The sequence below is a fragment of the Calypte anna genome, chromosome 12, assembly GCF_003957555.1.
Source record: "Calypte anna isolate BGI_N300 chromosome 12, bCalAnn1_v1.p, whole genome shotgun sequence".
NCBI classification, from domain to species: domain Eukaryota; kingdom Metazoa; phylum Chordata; class Aves; order Apodiformes; family Trochilidae; genus Calypte; species Calypte anna.
In genome coordinates, this window is record NC_044258.1 from 17643743 (window position 1) to 17657540 (window position 13798).

The following is a 13798-nucleotide window of genomic DNA, read 5'->3' on the forward strand; positions in this document are numbered from 1 at the left end:
GTGCACCCACAGCCCCTCAGTGCCTTGCTCCACCTCTCCTAATGAGCTTGTCATCAAATTAAGGCAGCAACTCATTATATGTGGGGGTGTCTTTTCCTGAAATGGCTCTTTGCTAACCCCCCAAAAATGATAAACATGGAAATGCAGTATTCTACAGCGTATCTGTAGTATCAATATTAATGTAATATTAAAAATTAATGCACACATCTGCATTAATAATTCACAATATTGCCTCAATATTAATAAAATTAAACCAGATATTGGCACAGAACTCCTAAGTGGAAAGAATAAAGGAAGAGCAGAGGTGTACACATGGCTGTTTACATTTTGAAATACTTCTTCTGCTCACTGGTTTACCTACTATCACTAAAGCAAAGGTAAAGGGCTTTTTTCCCCCCTTCCACTGCAGAAATGAGTTCAAGTAACTTTGCAGGTGTTCTTGGGTTAGGGAATCTCCCCTAGGATGGCAGAAAAGATAACTGATTAGGCCAGAGTTCAGGAAATTAGGATGCCAAATCTTACTCTTCCTTCCTAAATGATTTCTCAAAGCAACCAACCTTCCTCATGAGCATCAGTTAATGAGAAATAAACTCCTAAAAGGGTAATAATGACTGCCAAGTGAGTAGAGTGAGGGTGTAGGACAGTTTGGGGTTGTGACACCTGTAGGATCACATCTCTCCCCAGGAAGCACCTTCCTAATGTCCTGTCCAGGAGCACCTGCAGGACTTTGCCCTCCCATAGAGGGTGTGAATTTGAACCCAAGTAATTGGGGCTGTTCTCATTACCCAGATAAATGCCTAATCCCAGGAGGTAACTGGCACAAATTACAACTGCAAAGCTGCTCTGCTCTTGTCTGATAAACTCTCCTAGGAGTTCTGTTTGGCAGATCTCAGGCAGTCATCAGATGTCAGTTTCCCCTCACTGGTGGGGATATAAACCAGGATTATTCCCTTCAGTGGGGTCACTGGTGGGGATATAAACCAGGATTATTCCCTTCAGTGGGGTCACTGGTGGGTTATGGCAGTGGGAGATGAGGAGCAGTGTTCTCTGCTCTGGTTTGTTGTTTTGAGCATCGTGACAACAATTTTTGGTAAAAATGAATGATGCAAGAGATGGGTCACAGATTTTGGCTGCTTCTCTTCTCCTTTGAGTGCAGATTGAAGCCCAAGGTATTCAGCTCATTTTTCCTTGATAGACATGGACAGAAAAGCAACCCCAAAGCTGCCATTGCCCTCCCTCTCTGCAGACTGGCTGGGAGTGCTTGGGAAGGGGCAGGATCAGGTTTGGGGTTTGTTTTTAAACCCAGGTTACTGGAATTTTTGCAGTGCTCCCAGGTCACTGTATTAGCACAGGAATAAGCTGATTTTTCACAGCACAATCCAGCCCTTGGGTTGGAGGTGAGTCCCCTTTAAGCCTTCAGACCCAATATAGGCACTGATCCTATTAATACAAACCACATGTAAATTTACTGTTTGGTCACACCTCAGACTTTCCTTATTTGAGTGTGGCTTGATTTTGGTTTGTTCCCTATAAAACCGAAGTCTTTTGCCACCTGGAGAGCTGCTGAATCACCAGTGCAAAGGGTGAAGCAAAATAGAGCAGAAACCCTGGGTTTGGGTTGTTGGGAGTTGGGAGGATGCAATCCTATCTCTTGAGACATCTTTTTTTCTAGCATGTGCAGAATCCACAAGGATCTGGCAAAATGGAAAAGCCAGTCATTCCTGGAAGGTACCTGGTAAACTCACTGGGACATTTCTCCTCTAAGTAATACAGGTGGTTGCTTTAATACAGCCATGCTGACTTCTCTCAAACCCCTCCTTGTCATCAGCAGCAAAAAGCACTGATTGTTGGAAGATGAATGACTTCACTTTTCCAGCTCCAGCAGATGTTTGCATGTCTGAGAGCAAGAAATGTGTGAAACTCACATAAACTCTTGGAATTCCAGCTGCAGGGACCCACAAGCAAACATGAAGTTGCAGAGTATTTCATGGAAAACTCACAAATTTTAGGTTTCAGGGCCTAAAGTTGATCCTCTGATGCATGTGCCAAGGAAAACTCCTCATATTAGCAACACAAAGATTCTTCCATTCTCCAAGACTATAGATTGGTTGAGGAGTTCATGCTTTGGAAACTGCTGAGTTTCCTTAAATTTCCTTAAAAGCAGCCAAAGGCCCTTGGTCTTTTGCTAAGCTGTTCATAAGGAGCTCTGCTAGCTTAAGGGAATCTAGTGGGTGATAATGAATCACACTGGAAAAAGAAAAATAAAAAAAAAAAAAAGGAAAACCACAATGACAAAATAATGTTATAATATTAAAATAAATCAAATCATATACTGGCATTATTCTGATACAGAATTTTTACACAGCAAATTTGATACATATACAAGAGGTCAGGCAGTGCATTACAATAAACTTCAGGGTTCCTTTTTTAATACAAACTAAATCTTAATACAGAGTTTGAGATGATCAGGTAGTTTTACACCAACTCAAGTAACAACAACTTCCTCTCAGAATACTAAAATAACACAATTTTTTTAATGCTTTGAATACTGGAATGCTTTGGTTCCACCTGCCACTTTTTAAAAGTGGGAAAACTACATCTACTGGTTAAACTTTTACCCTAGAGATGTACATAACTTATAAATACAGTTATATTAATAAAGATATGAAATGCAATGTAAATACAGGGGGGGGTTGGGCTTCACACTAGGTGATTATTCACCTCTCAGTTCGATTCAGGCATTCCCAAGTGTAAAAACATGGGCAAAAAATTTCCCCAAACTGACAATAGTCTTGACTGGTTTCATTCTGGGGTTCAGCTGGAACCACGAGGATCCCATGAAGGATCAGAAAGCATTAAGCTCCTGCCCTCAGAAAGCAGCATCACCTTAGCAAACCTCTTTTTTTGCTTACCCCAAAATGAAAGCAGGAGTCCCTCCTGAAAGCCTTGGCCACTACAGCACAGAATCTCATCCTCAGGTTTCATGTCAGTGAGGCAGGAGGTGTGGGAAAGGGCTTCCCCTGGCAAGTACCTTGTTTGTCACGACAACAAGAATAAGAAGACATCGAGTGGCTCTGTCTGATGCAGAACAGGTCCTGCTAAAAAAAGACATCTTCTTTTCTGAAGTCTGGTAAACATCTGAATTTAGTGGGAGAAGTCCTTAGGCAGGCCAGGCCGGGGAGACAGGGACAGGTGTGATGCATCCTCCTCCCAGGGAAGGGAACCTGGGGACAGAAAGCATGGACATCAGGGACAGGGAGCAGAGGGGATGGATTAGGATGAGCAGTGGGGATATGGGGAATGCCACTCTCCTCCTTCTGTGGCAGGAGATCCCTGAGAACCACAGCACAGCAGATGGCAAAGCCAACCCCATCATAATTCCCTGTCAAGCCACACTTAAGAGCAAAATTTAAAATTAATGTGCAATTCTACATCTGTGGCACATGTTCTCCTGTGGTAGTGTTTCCTGCACAGGGGTTTCTGTTTGCCCCAACCCAGGTGGCATGGAGCAGCCTTCCAGCCATAGAGCAGCACCCAGGAACCAGAGGATCCCGTGGTAATTCCAGCTGGAAGGCATCTCCATGGGTCACCTCTCCTGACCTGCCTTCCAGCAGGATTCCCTTACCACAGGGCAGAGGTTCCCCATGTCATCCCACCCTCCTCCAGCCAGGCTGGGACCACACACATGGAATGCACTAAAGAAATCCACTTGTGCCACCACATGCACGTGCACCACCACTTTTTACCAGTTCCATCACCAGGAGCCCTGCATGAGCTGAGCCAGGTGGGACAGCCTGGTGGGACAGTGTGATTGGGAGCATCTGATGGGATAGAGCAAGGGAAGCACATCCTATATGGATTCTGGCTATAAAGCCACCATTGTCAGCCCGATAGGCAGCCCTAATTCCCTCATTTCCTGATTTCTGGGTGTTTTAAGCCTGCAGTTTTAATATTCTGAGATTGCTTGGTGTCAGTGTGCAAGTTTTCTCTTTAAGAAAGTTGGAGGGAGAAAGTCCCACGTGGATCACACCCTGAGACACCCTGCCAGGAACAGGGAGGTTCCTGGGGGCCCACATCACCTGAGGTGCCCTGGGCCAGCACCACCTGAAGAGCAAGGGATGCTGTGGGCATCCCCACCATCCACCATGGCCCTGGGAGCTGAGAGGCCACGGACTGTGGGTGCTGGGGACTCCCCACGGGAATCACACCTTTCGGGTGCCCACGCACAGCACTGCAGAAAAAAAAACCCTAAAATCTGAGCTCAGGGGCTGAGTCAGAGGTATCTCTCAGCCCTCTGACAGCTCCAACGATTTCTTCAAAGCATTACATTCCCTCAAGGAAATGTTCCTTCCAGCAGGACTCCCACGCTGGAGATGTTGCTTTGATACTGCAGCCTCCTGGGGACAGGCAGCAGGTGACAGCTCTGCAGGGTGGGCACTGTGCCCAGGGGCCTGGGGCTGGCACTGGTGATACTGGGGCAGGCTTTGCCACACCTCATGCCCAGCACCAGGTTGTTTGGAGGTGACAAAGAAACAAGGGAGAGAGGTGGGGGTGATGTGCAAGGTGCACAGAGGCAGCAAAGCCACCCCCGTGCTGCCAGCTGAAGCCACCAAACTGCTGAGCCACCAACCCTCACCTGCCAGGCCCTGCCTCTGCAATGCCAGCTGAGATTGCCAGGAGAGTTGCTGGGAAGGAAACTAGGAGGTGGAAACTCCCACCACCAGCCAGCTCCTCTAAGGCTTCTCCAGAGGTCCCCAAGGTGGTGGCACAGCCATGGTGCTGTTGGGTTTGGACCTGAGCTGCAGGCAGATGAAAAGGTTTGGTGCCCAGGGCAAGTGGTCTCCCAGCTGTCCCCTACTCAGATTTTATGGGGAGAAGAGGCCTTGAGCAAACTCTCCAGCCTTAAAAATCCCTGTTTTTCACATTTTCAGGTTGCTTTCTCTTTGTCATGAAGAGCAGTGGGGTAAGGAATCTACATCTAAAATTAAAATCATGTAAAACCTCAGTGGCTATGACTGTAAGTCAGGGGTGGACAGGCATCTTCTCTGACTGTGACTATGCAGGCAATTATCTTAAAAAAACCAGACAGAATAAATTATTGCCCAGTAGCAATACACTCATAAAAAAACCCCCTAGAAGACAATTTCTCTTATCCTTAAGAGTCCCATTAAAAGCCCTTACAAGAAAAAAAAACAAATCTTGTTACATTACATAGTAAAAATGAGATTTTGGTCCCCAATACCATAGCAGAAGATTTAAAAAAAAATTAATAATATAGGATTTTGTATTTTTGTAATAGAATAGAGCCTTGAACTTCCTCACACTGAGAGAATATATCATAGATTCTGAGCTGAGAAGCCAGGCATAAGACAGTGAGAAAGGCAGTGAACTGCTACACATTTACAAACTAAATTGATCACCTTCCTATCTTCCATGTGTGACAACTCTTGGGCTATATTCTTCCATGAGGATGGCTCTGAATACCATTAAGCTCCCAGCTAACACCCCACTAAGTCTTTTGTATTACTTATAAAGAAACAGCCTTTTTTATAGTACATAATATACATAACTACATATCCTTAAATCAATGTATTTAATATTTTTGTATCAATAATAGTGCCTCATAATGAGCTAATATGCAACTAGTGTTGTACATATCTGTGTATATATGTAAACATACATATATATTGAAAATTAAGAGGTAGAATAGAAGCAAAGACCTCCTGGGGTGAGTTTCTCAAGCCCAAGTGTGTGCCCACACCTTCCCAGTGGCTTTTGAAGGCACCAGGAGCCCTCAGTCTCTGGGGTGTGATGGGGACACTGCTGTTTGAGGGCAGACACCGTGCTGCAGCAGTGTCCCAGCTGTGTCCCAGCACTGTCTGGGGACACAGTTGTGCTTGTGAAGGGATCTTGTCCAGTGGCACCGAGGTCAGTGGGATTTGCCACGCTCCTGCAGGGATCAGCAGGGAGAGGCTGGGAAGTGCTGATGCTGATTCAGATCATGCAACAAACTGATCAGCAAACAAACTGGAAAGCCTGTATTCCTTTCAGCCCTGGATTCTTTTCAGCAGAATTCCGACACTAACCTATTTCCTCAACGTCGGTACCTTCAGCTCTGCTCCATAGGGATGCAGAAGGCTGGGAACTGTCAGGCACGGGATGCTTCCCCTCATTTCCACCACAGAGAGGTTTTTTTATGCCATGTGATGTGCAGCCCAGGATAGGGCTGCTTCTCTCTGCCCTGCCAGCTGGGGTCCCAGAGCTCCCCCTGTGCACTACTCACTCGGTGACTCAAAGGATGGCATTCTTCTCCCAGATTTCCCATCGGTGTGCACATTCGGAGGCTGCGGATCCAGAGGCTGACGGCGCAGCACATCCCTCCCCCGCACTGCTGGTCCCGGTCACAGGCCTGGAGTTCAATACAGGAAAAAAAAAAAAAAAAAAAAAAAAAATCAATCAATGGATATTTATTCCAGAAATCAAGAGCTGTCTTGAACACCCCACAAGTTACCCTGGCTCGTTAAGGCTGAATAACAAGATTTAAGGATGATCCGGAATGATTCTATCTCCTGGGAATCTGGACACGAGGCTCCTGGCAGGGTTCAGAGTGGAACCCAAGGGGTTTAAAGCCACCACCACCCAGGGAGCTGCTCAGGGCTGATTCCAGGGATCTCAGTGATTTACAGAGCCAGCTCCTGAGCACTGATGGGCTGTGGCACATCCCACTCTCCCTTCCCAGATCCCAGCCTGGTCTGAGCTCAGGCAGGTGCAAGGACCGAGTCCACCAAATCACTCAGGAGTTGTCTTCCAGAGAAGCTCAGATAGGAAATTATCTACTAATTTAAAGACTTTTGAGTGACCATTCCTTTTAGTTTCTTATGATAATATCTTAGGGTTGAGTGCCTTCAAAAATGCGTGATAGTTTTATTAGAGAAATACAAGTAGGAAAAAAATACAAGTTTAAATAGGGATTCTATGGTTCTAATTATTTAGAATGACATGTAACTAAATGAGACCTTAAGTGTGTAATAGAAAAAGCTTTGCCTAAGTGTCTACATGCACGAAAATGTTACTGTGGTGGCACTCCCCCTGCAAGGAAATATATTTCAGTCTCTTACTCAATACAGCTTAGATAAGCAAAACCAAAACGCAAACTATTGGGTATGTTTTTAAAAACAGAAACCATGAAGAACAATTTTGGGGTTTGGAAACAAGTTACTGCACGTTTCTTGCCTTTTTTTTTTATTTTTCTTTTTTTTTAAACAAATCTTATCAGGGTTTTTATTATATGAATTTAATGCAAGACTCAGTCTCCCTTCTCCATTGAGAAATTCCATTAGTTAAGGACCTGTTTATGCCCCAAAGGTAAGCTTAATTAACAGACTTCTCTTTTAATGTCTGTCAGCAGGACTAATAGGCTAAAGACACTGGTCAGCAGTACATAAACTGGCAACTTGTAAAAATGTACATAAAAGATGATAATGGCTCTGGGGAAGCCAAATTATCAGAGCAAACATTCACTTGAGGGAAAAAATCTTACAGACCTTACCTTGGGATTTACATGACAAATGCCATCAGACTGTACTCTTCTGGGCAAATATTACACTAGTTCACCCAGCAGAAGCCAGATCAAAATACTGCTTTATAGGACAGCCAGGAATTTAGGGGAAAAGCTGTTGCATTAGGGTCAAGCCATTAAACCGTGTGGAAGAGCCAAATAGCAAATGCTCTTCCTAAACACACGTGTGATGAAGCAGAGAGCTGCTACAGGTGAGCCCAAACACACAGGGTATTTACTTAAAAGACTTATACGAATGGAAAACTACCCCTACAGTCTGCCAGGGAGATGATGTTTACCTTCTAACCTCTCTTTCTCTCTCAGACAAAAAGAATCTGGAGTCACAGGCTCTGCTGTCCCTTACCAGTCAGCTCCTGACCCCCTTTTCATCTCAGTTGTATCTCAAACCCCATCCATCTCTGTGGGACTGATCAAGAACCACTCAGCTACAAAACATGTCTGAGGATGTCCTAGCAAGCAAAGCTACCTAAAACACGCTCTGGACAACTCCTTTTTAAAGCTCTCAGACACATATATACATCTGGCAGAACTTTTAAGGCTCTGTTTCCACAATGTATGAGAAATTTTTAAAATACTCATCCCGAATGCTCTTGCCCCCACTTCATCTCCAATGTGTAATTCATACCAATATTCCTAATAGCCACAAGCATACCAATTCATACAATTCATACCAATATTCCTAATAGGACACAAGCAGGAAAGCCATTCCTCTCCAGCACCCCATTTAAACAGAGCTGTAAGGAAGACTCAGGCTAAGGAAATAGTCCCAGGTGAAATACCAGCTCCAAAGCCAACTGAAGGCAGCACATGAACCACCACTGAAGTGAGGAAGGTTTGAATCAAGCCCTTAACTTGCAAAGGCAAAGAACCTTCCAGGTTCTGAGGATGGGGACAGGAACACCTACATCAGCCCTCACCTGAGATTTACCCATTCATTAGAAGCCAAAAATGCACCAAACTGATTTAAGCAGAAAAGCAGTGCAATAGGTAATAAAGTAACATTTACTAGTCTGAATCTATTTTTACTTTTTGAATCTGCTTTTTCCTTGATCTAGGATTTGCTGTTGCTTCCTTTAATGGATTAATTTTTCTGTAAAGGTGTAGCCACAACTCTCATAACAGACTTATATAAACTGGTCCTGCATTGCTGGGAATATTTCTACTCAAAAGGAACCTGAAATTCACAAATATTGGAAAATTCCTTCACACTCTCTGCTCTGAAAAGTAATCAGTTCTGGAAACCAATCTGACATTCAGAGAAACGTCTACAAAACGTTTCATGGACTTCAGTGAAGTCCAGATAGCCATGGAGTAATCTGCTGCTGAGAGTACAACTTGTGATGGTTACAAAAGACACGTAAAGTCCTGAAGGAATGCAAGTGTTGGGTTGTTAATCCAAAGGAAACAAAACAAAACAAAAAATCATTTTACTTAAGAGTGATGCAATGCTTTGAGTTAAATAACGTCCTTAGAAAAAAAAAATAATATTTTCACAACTGAAGTAAATCTCAAGCCTAAAAACAAAAACAGAGGACTCATTTGCAATGGGTGGCTATGGGGCGGGGGGGGGGGGGGGGGGGAAAAGAAGCACAGTCATACTCGACAACAACAACAAAAAAGCAGCAGTGTTTTGTGCTGATTGTGATACCGGTGCCTGCCCTGGGAGCAGTGGGACTGCAGGAACTCGGGGTGCAGGTTTGGGTGGCACGGTGTGGAACTTCCAGCCCTGGAGAAGCAGGGGAAGCCCCTGCACCTTTCACGGACCAGCCTGGGGACAACCCCTGCCGATCCAGGCATCCCTCACCCCAAAAGGACAGAGCCCAGACCGTGGCATCCCTCACCGCAGGGACCTGCAAATCCTGACATCAACTACCGAGGAGAGACCCCTCCGTATCGCGACATCACTCACCCGACAGAGCCCCCCAAGCTCTAGTACCACTTAGTCCAGAGAGACCCTCAGTTCAGAGCATCCCTCATCCCGGAGAGACCCCACACCCTGATATCTCTCGTCCCAGGCAGAACCCCAAGCTCTGGCACCCCTCATCTCCCATCTTCCCTCCCTGTCCCGGTTATCACTTATCCCAGAGCCACCCCCGCTCCGGGCAGCCCCCGACTACCCGAGTCCGCTTCGTCCTGACACCTCTCACCCCGGACCCCCCCGTGTCCCGGCACTGCCCACCCCCCACAGAGACCCCCAGTTCCGGGCACCTCTCCCACCACAACCCACCCTCGGTCCCCCCTCCATCCTTCACCGCAGACCGCAATTCCCATCTCCGAACCCCCGACACCGAACCCCCTTTTCCGCTGCCTGGCACGGCGGGCGGGACCCGTCGGTGCCATCCGGACCGCGCGGTGCGGTTCTCACCCCGGTGATGACGGCTCCGTGCCCCGCTGCCAGCAGCAGCCCCAGCAGAACCAGCACCGTCGGAACCCTCCGCATGCTGTCGTCCCGCGGCCGCGGTCCCTGCGCTCCCCGCCCCGGCCGTTATAAAGCCGCGGGCTGCGGCTGGCGGCGGCGTGAGTCACCCCCGCCCCGGCACCAGCGCGGCCGCGGACCGACGCGCGTAACCACCGCGCCCAGGTGCGCGGCTGCGGGGGGAGAGGGAGGAGGCAGCCGACGGAGGGTTTGACGGGGAGACCAAAAGAAGGGAGGGGGGATGTCCTAGGGGTGGTCGAGGGGTACCCCGCAAATGTCGGGGGCAGCCTTCGAGTGGGTGAGGGGATATCCCCCGGGATTTTGGGGGTATCCCTCAGTGGGTCTTGGAGAGGGGGGATGACATCCCACAGAAGGTCTGGGGGTATGACGCATGGTAGGTCTTGGGGTACATCCCAGGGGTGGCTGGGGGACATCCAGCAGCAGTCCAGGGGACATCCCAGGGATGGTCAGGGAGCATCCCAGAAATGTAGGGATAGAAATCCCAGCTTTCAGGGATTATCACAGGGATGGTCAGGGAGCATCTCAGAAATGTAGGGATAGAAATCCCAGTTTGCAGGGGTCATTCCAGGGCTGGCTGGGGGACATCCCACAGCAGGTCCAGGACAGCACAGAGCAGGTCCAGAGGGGATCCCACAGCAGGTTAGAACACATCCCACAGTGGGTCAGTGGTAGCCCACAGCTGCTGGAGCCAGCCTGGAGGCTTCCCTCTGCTGCAGCATCCACATCCCTTCTGCTTGTGCTCCTCAAGATCGCTGGCCTGCAGCAGCCTCAGCAATTCTCCTGCCAACCCCACTCAGTGTTCCCCCCACAGCCCTCCATGAACAGGAAATCCAAGGTTTAATGACTGGTGGTGCTTCCTTTTGGCACCTCCATCTCCTGTGGAGAGAGGACATCAGAGCCCAGTGACAGTCAGTAAAACACATGCAGAGTTTCTTTCCCTGCTTAGCTCGCTCTTTTTCCTCTCTATTTTCTTTCCCTTACTTTTCCAGCTTTTTATACAAGTTACCTCTCCCTCCTAATTCTTTCTCTGTCCCTTTTCCTACCTCACCATCCCCACATCCATCCATCCATCCAGTCCCCCCGTGCTGCCCCCCTGCTCTCACACGTGGGTCTCTGTTCTCTAAGATTTTTCAACTCTTTTTTTTTTTTTTTTTTTTTTTTTTTTTTTTTTTTTTTTTTTTTACCAAACAGGAAGGCTGAGCCTTTGCAGATCCCACATTTCCATGAGGCCTCAAACAGTCTCATTCTTCAGCTGAGGCAAGTTGAAGCTCAGCTGAAGGGGAGCTTATGAACACACCCAGTGTCTCCACACACTCCCACTCAGCTCAGTCCCAGCCAGGAGCTGTCAAATCGATTCATTAGCAGCATCCCCTTGGGGGTCCATCTGTCTGGAGGTGTTTTCATTACAAATGTGGCCTTTTTAGGTGCTTTTGGCTATTTGGTAAAAGCACACTCAAGATCAATATGGGCTTAGTAAATTGAGCTTTAGTCCAAGGATGCTTTACAAATAAATTGGGATAACCAATTTTGATGGGGAAGTATTAAAAATAACCAGGATGGATCCTGAGCTGTGATGAAGCTGAATTGTCACTCATTTAAACCAGAGGAAGGTATTATCTTTTTTAACTTTTACTTGTATCCTAGAAACTAAAAATGAAAAGATGACTGGTTGGTTTTCTTAATCCCAGGTGCCCAAAACTTTAAAAAAACCCAAACAAACAAAACCAAACCAAATAATTTTCAGCTCTAAAACTCCCAGTCCTTCAAACAGAAATAAAAAGGGGGAAGGTAAGAATTTTGTGTAGTTTTCTGCAGACTCAGTCATTTCTTGCAAAAGCCATTTCACACAAAAGGCATCATTTATGAAAAGCTGCCAGTCCTCAGCTTGGCATTATACATTAAGATAAGTATGCTATAGACTTACTAACATCCACCCTAATGCAAGTATTCTTACTACCAGGTTGCACTAGAGATGGTTTACTATGAGGTCATCTGCATCTACATGGCCTTTAGGTGATTAAAAATTGTCACAAAATATAAATTAAATTCAGTCAAATCTTTGCTGTTTATAAAGAAAGTGAAACTCAAGGATGTGAATCTCTGAATTTCAGTGTCATTACCTCCTAAACAGTTGTTCAGCTACAAAAGTAGTGAAAAGTCAGTGTCTGGAATATAAATCTTCATATTGCCTACCTCAAAAAGACACCAGGATTTCAGAAGTCCTTTTTTGATCAACTTCCCAGGATAGCCTGATGTTACTTTCCTCAGTTTCAACATCCTTTTGCATAACTGGATTTCTACAGAACCAATTCATTCTGAAACAGGGAACATTTCTCTTAGTATTCCTTTCTTTGCTGGTACAATACCAAAAATTCCCTGGAGTGGGGATGTGATGACAGATGTGGCATTCAGCTCAGTGCAGGAGCAGCTTTCCAGCTTCTCTCTTACATTGTCACATTTACAGAAGAAGAGAATCTACATGGGTAGGGTGGGAAGAGACCTTAAAAATAATCTAGTTCACACAGGTATCTCCATTTCTCCACGTACTTTTCCAACTGACATCTGTTATATGGTCCCAGTGTATATGAATCTACCTCCTAAGGACACTTTTCCTTCTGTAGGGAAGCACCCAGCAGTGGGATGCAGTGCAGTCACCCTGTGGGAAAAACTGCAGCTTTGGCTGTGCTTGGGATGGGTTGGGAAAAACCTTTTTCCCCAAGAGGGAACCCAAGAAATCCCATTTTCAAATCACCTTCACAAACCCACTACACTCTACCATAAAACCCTCTAACATCTGAAGTAAGGAACATAGCTCCAAATTAAACACGATCCTTTAGATTTGACACAGTGCACTGATGACCATCCAAAAGTCCTCAGTTGCTTTAAGAACCCAGACTGAAATACCCATTTTTAGCTTTCATTGCAGTTGGCAGCTCCCAGGTGCTTCTCAAAGCCTCAATTTGCCTGAAAGCTGACTATGAGTAGGCATTCATATAATTTTTTGGCCTATTGAAGTGATAAAGCACTACAGAGTTTACAGATTTCTGAAGACTAAGACTGAATACATCAGCTATTTAAAAGGACAATTTTCTCATAAAAGAAATGAGAAAAAGCGCTTAATGTGAGACAGGGGAATTAACTTTTTACCTTAAAACTCTTGTAATAATGACAGTATCTAATTTGTTTCATCTTTCACACTGTGCATCCAACAATGGTCTGAATTCAGCAAAGTGGTGCAAGTTTGCTGACTCTTGCACAGGAAGAATACACTCATCTATACAGAGATAATACAGAGATACTACACTCATCAGACACAGATTTACAGTCCAGGTGTGGACATTCACCCAAGGGCTTCAAGACCTCATATCACTTGCCTGGGATAACCTAACCACACCATTCATGCAAGAATATCCCAATTTCTCAGCTGTAACCTGGGCTGAAATGCCACCTCTCTCCCACCAACAGTTCTGCTTTATGGCAATAAATGGCACCCAGTGAAGAAGAGGGCAGCCCAGGCCACCCCCCTCACAGGTGATGAGCTTAGGACCCTTCTTGATCTTTCATCCTTTGTCTTGGGAATGGTTAGAGAAGGCAGAAGAGGCCCTTTCTGCTTGCATTTACATTAATTTGGGTCCCCAGCATTCACACCATCTGCAGTTTTTTAGGTTGCAAGGTTTTTTATGAATTACTTCTAAGTTTTCTGCCCTGATGGGGCTGAAGTTGGCCAGTGTCTTCAGAAGTCACCAGCACCCAGTTGGCTAAGAAATGGAGGCTTCATACCT

At 46.0% G+C, this 13798-nt stretch overlaps 1 protein-coding gene across 1 annotated transcript; it reads right to left on the reverse strand.

Moving 5' to 3' along the window:
* Positions 1-2396: 2396 nt before the first annotated feature.
* On the reverse strand, positions 2397-10032 carry PROK2 (prokineticin 2). Its single transcript, XM_030458511.1, has 3 exons — positions 9945-10032; positions 6284-6409; positions 2397-3224 (listed from the first exon to the last, which is right to left on the reverse strand). Exons 1-3 carry the CDS (start codon positions 10017-10019, stop codon positions 3099-3101), a joined length of 327 nt encoding a protein of 108 aa, XP_030314371.1. The 5' UTR covers positions 10020-10032; the 3' UTR covers positions 2397-3098.
* Positions 10033-13798: the final 3766 nt, after the last annotated feature.